Source organism: Phalangium opilio, unplaced genomic scaffold (genome assembly GCF_054372755.1).
Source record: "Phalangium opilio isolate 3A_F unplaced genomic scaffold, DU_Popi_V2 ptg000088l_1, whole genome shotgun sequence".
In the NCBI taxonomy this organism is placed as follows: Eukaryota; Metazoa; Arthropoda; class Arachnida; order Opiliones; family Phalangiidae; genus Phalangium; species Phalangium opilio.
The window spans coordinates 3,420,317-3,424,261 of NW_028324193.1; the positions used below are offsets into that span (position 1 = coordinate 3,420,317).

Here is a 3,945-nt window from a genome sequence, read left to right on the forward strand (position 1 = left end):
ATTCAGAGGAAAGTCTGATAAATTTTCTCCGTATTTCAAGGTGACTATATTGGTTTTGAGTTTTTTAAGCTAGGAGCCATGGAGGTTACTCTATTGTAACGTTTGAAAGACCATAGTGTTACTGCATTTTCATCTTACGAATAGAGAACGTCAGTAAGGCTCCAAGGTTACCAATACCTTTGTGTCACGGAAAGGATTCTTAGAACTGGTTGAAACTGCACTCTTTCCAAGAATTTTTAGTAACAGCAGGGAGGAGAGAGCTGGTAACAGCCACGCACAGTAACGCCCTTTTTCTTATCTGTGTACATCTTTAGATTCGGTACGGCTTTCGTAAAAGGGGGTACTAACTAGAAATAGGAACTGGAAATAGGAAAGAGCTCTTGTGGCCTACAACAAAACTTGTCGGAATATATAATTCATTGCGGGGATTCAGTGGAACTGCAATAACGGAAACTTCATAGTTTATCTAAACTTATTTTATAAATAAACGCGATTTAATAAAGAAAATGACGAAAAACTGTGCTCTTGATTCTTTGAATTTGACTTTGGATGACGAAGACTATGAACGGCCTAGCTATCTTGTTCAGATAGAAAGTTACAAGAAAACAGTTTCTCAACAAATGGTAAAGATTAAACATCTTGAAAATGAGAATGGCCAATTAAAAGGTCTCTAGAAAGTGTAAATCCGTAGTAGAATATGTTGACAACAGTCAATGTTTTTGCACGTGGAGAGCTCAACCAACAGACCCAAATAGAAATCACAAAACAGAAAAAGAGGAAACTTGCATTAAAAAAGGAACTCAAGAAAGTGAGAAAAATCAGCGATGGCCAAGCCTCACTTATTTTGAAATTATGAAAGATTAATGGTAATGTTTTCATGTTAATTATCAAAATCCATTTTATTTAACAGCTATTAGTTAAATGAATAGGAATCTTGCCTGTGGATCAGTTAAATGAAGGGGAATTAAAATCAGAACAAGAAGTGATTTCCCCAACCCTGCAAGATGGGCAGGGTTTTGACTTCTAAAATATAAAATATTTACATCCATACTTTATTTTTTTATTCCCGAAAAAAAAATCTGAATTTACTTCAATACCAAATAATTGACACATCCCCTCGGCATTTCTGTTTTTCTCCTACGAAGAAAGGGCCTGTCACAGTTACTACCCCTTGTACTTCTTATACTTAAGGAGCGTTCAGATTACCCGTTTTTTGTCAGCTGACTGGGTCGGACTGACAAGTCGGTCTGCCAAGTCGGATAGTGTGAAAAAGGGGCCTGACCGGAGTTTTGTCTATCTGTGGACCGGATTTTAATCGGTATACGACCCGATTGGAGTCGATCTGACCAAAGTCGGAACTCTCTTGAACCAATCAGAGAGCTGCATTTAAAGTCGTAACAGTCACATGATAGACATTATATGGCATATATTTTCCATCACCTTGGTCGCCTCGATTGACGTTTAACCAAGGCTTAGCGAGAATGGGAACGAAAACGAAAGCCGTGGTACGTGCATTTTAATTAATACCTTATAAAATACCTACATCCATTTTTAAAACCATTATAGAAGTTTAATTGGGGAAGCAGCGACACGCGGAGGTTAATTGAATTTATCAAAGATCGAGATTTCATATATAATTCTAAACATGCCAACTATAAAAAAACAGGCCTGAGAGATGAGGCTTTTGAAGAAATTTCAAGCTTGATTGGATGTTCAGGTAAGGAATGAAGGTTATTTTTATTCATTGTTACTAATAATCATATTAAAACATCGAAAAATACTTGATTTTGGACAATTGTGAACATCCAACATCTTTATTATTTGTTGGTTTTGTTTGATAATTCTAAAGATAAGCCAATTAACCAAACCATGAATAGATTATGACCAAAGCAATTACTGAGACCAAGATAATGATATTGTGGAGCCTTCATTTGGTTGTTGTAATTTTGCAGTTTTGGATATCAAATCTCGATGGGAAGGTTTGAGAACCTATTTCTCAAGAGAGCTTGCAAAGGTTGTCTCATCCAAAAAAAGTGGTTCAGGAACGGATGACGTATATGAACCCAAGTGGGACTTTTTTACGGATTTGTTATTTTTAAAAACATCCCTACAACCGAGAAAGGGTCGGTCAAATCTGGACATAACCTCAGTGCCAGAAAAACCACGTAAATCTAATGAGAACTCTTCGGCGGTAAGATAAACATTAAAAACAAACAAAATAATAACAACTATGAAATTATAAAGATATTTTTGTTCGGTTTTGAACACCAAGGAGGTGGATCCAGCCGAATTATGTTCAGCAACTTTTAGTTTCTTTGCCGATGAAATTATTGAACCGGCAGATGATGAAGATGATAATAATGGACCCAAGGAAAAGCTATCGAAAGCGGCTACCCCAGCACCGTCCACATCAACTACATCCTCCACCCATTCAGAATATTCCACTTTAGACCAACGAAAAAAAAATAATCAATCGTTAACCGATGAATTTTTAGGAGAAGCATTATCGTGTCTAAAAACCCCGCAAAAGCCGCCAGTTGCTGAGGTACGTGACGAGCATGATATATTTGGGGCCTTCGTTGCAAGCCAAATGAGACTTTTAGAGGCCAAAGATGCTGACAAACTTAAATGCCAAATTATGAACATGATTTTCCAAAAAACAAAACCAGGATTTTGATTACGAATAAAAGAATGTACAAGAAATGGAAGTATTTTTCTATTTTTATGGCTATAGCTTGTGAGGATATGTGATTTAATAAATTCGAATTTTGTTCCACTGGAATTCCAATGCGCCTTCATTACAGAAATAATTCATATATTCTTCTTGAATACTTTTATGTATATATGATCAGCCTCTTGAGTTGCAAAACAGTTCTCTCTGTTTTTACTAGAGAAAGACTCGGTTGTAAATGTTATTCCGTTAATTTTTACAGATTTATAAAAATATAATGTCTTCTCGAGTAAATTGTTCAACCTGAAAATATTTCTCTCCTTAACGCAAATCTCTACTGTAGTAGCAGGGCCTACCATTGCAAATTTCCTCACATCAGTTGTTGATGGAAACTGGCTAAAATAATTAGTAAGGGAATCGAAATATGTTTTCGCCAGTGGGTTATCTTTAAATATATTTCGTTCTATCATTAAGGTGGGTAAGAACTGAAGTAAAATAAATTTTTTGGCAATTTGAAAATGGACATACTGTGTGCCATTAAAAAGTTTAAGCAAACGGCCATTGCTATTTTCGAAGGGAAACGCAGCAAAAAGCCTAAAGGCCCCACCTAGATGCACATTCAACTAAGTGAGTTAATTGATGATAGTTAAAAACCATAGACTGTTTCCCGTATAAGCGCTCAAAATTTCTGAGAAAATCTATGCAATTATTTTTGGTGTCGTACAGACAATCTAGGGGTAAAGTTGACATCATTAGAGTTTGAAAAATAATAGCAAATGTCACCCAATTTTCGAGGAATTTCTTGGACATAATATCTTTTAACACAAAAAATGAGTAGAATTAGGCCCATGATCGCCATTCTGATGCTTTCCAATATTTACGTGTAGTAAACGATCGTGGCCGCCTTGAAAACTCTTTTGGTACTTTAATATCTAGCAATTTTTCCTCAAGAGCCTCTATTTTGTTGCCAATAAAGAAAGATAACTTGTTATTTTTTGCTATCTAGCCACATATTTGTGGTGGTCCTAACTACCTCTAAACATAAACAATGCATATAATCAGGCACCATTGCGTCACAAATGTCAAAATGTTTAAGATACAGCAAAACTGACGGGCCTTTCTCCTCCTCTAGTTACTGCGTTTCGAACGTCATCCAAAACCGATTGAAGATTTCTAGTCTCAAATGTCTCAATATTTTCCATACTATAAACACGAGCGATTCCAAAGCCTTTGTCCACGATTTCTCCTTGGTGTTTACACCAAGGACACCCATG

The 3,945-nt window shown here is 36.1% G+C and overlaps 1 protein-coding gene across 1 annotated transcript; it reads left to right on the forward strand.

Annotated features, from left to right (window-relative positions):
- Positions 1-1,481: 1,481 nt before the first annotated feature.
- On the forward strand, positions 1,482-2,677 carry LOC149649103 (uncharacterized). Its single transcript, XM_089849440.1, has 4 exons — positions 1,482-1,505; positions 1,567-1,717; positions 1,953-2,191; positions 2,273-2,677. The coding sequence occupies exons 1-4, from the start codon at positions 1,482-1,484 to the stop codon at positions 2,675-2,677; spliced, it is 819 nt and encodes a 272-aa protein (XP_089705566.1).
- The last annotated feature ends 1,268 nt before the right edge of the window (positions 2,678-3,945 follow it).

Bases quoted from the DNA above. Each gene is read 5' to 3' on its own strand.
- LOC149649103 (XM_089849440.1), top strand. From the start codon at position 1,482: ATGGGAACGAAAACGAAAGCCGTG. The intron at 1,506-1,566 runs GTACGTGCATTT...AAACCATTATAG, and splicing joins GAACGAAAACGAAAGCCGTG to AAGTTTAATTGGGGAAGCAG. The intron at 1,718-1,952 runs GTAAGGAATGAA...GTAATTTTGCAG, and splicing joins AAGCTTGATTGGATGTTCAG to TTTTGGATATCAAATCTCGA.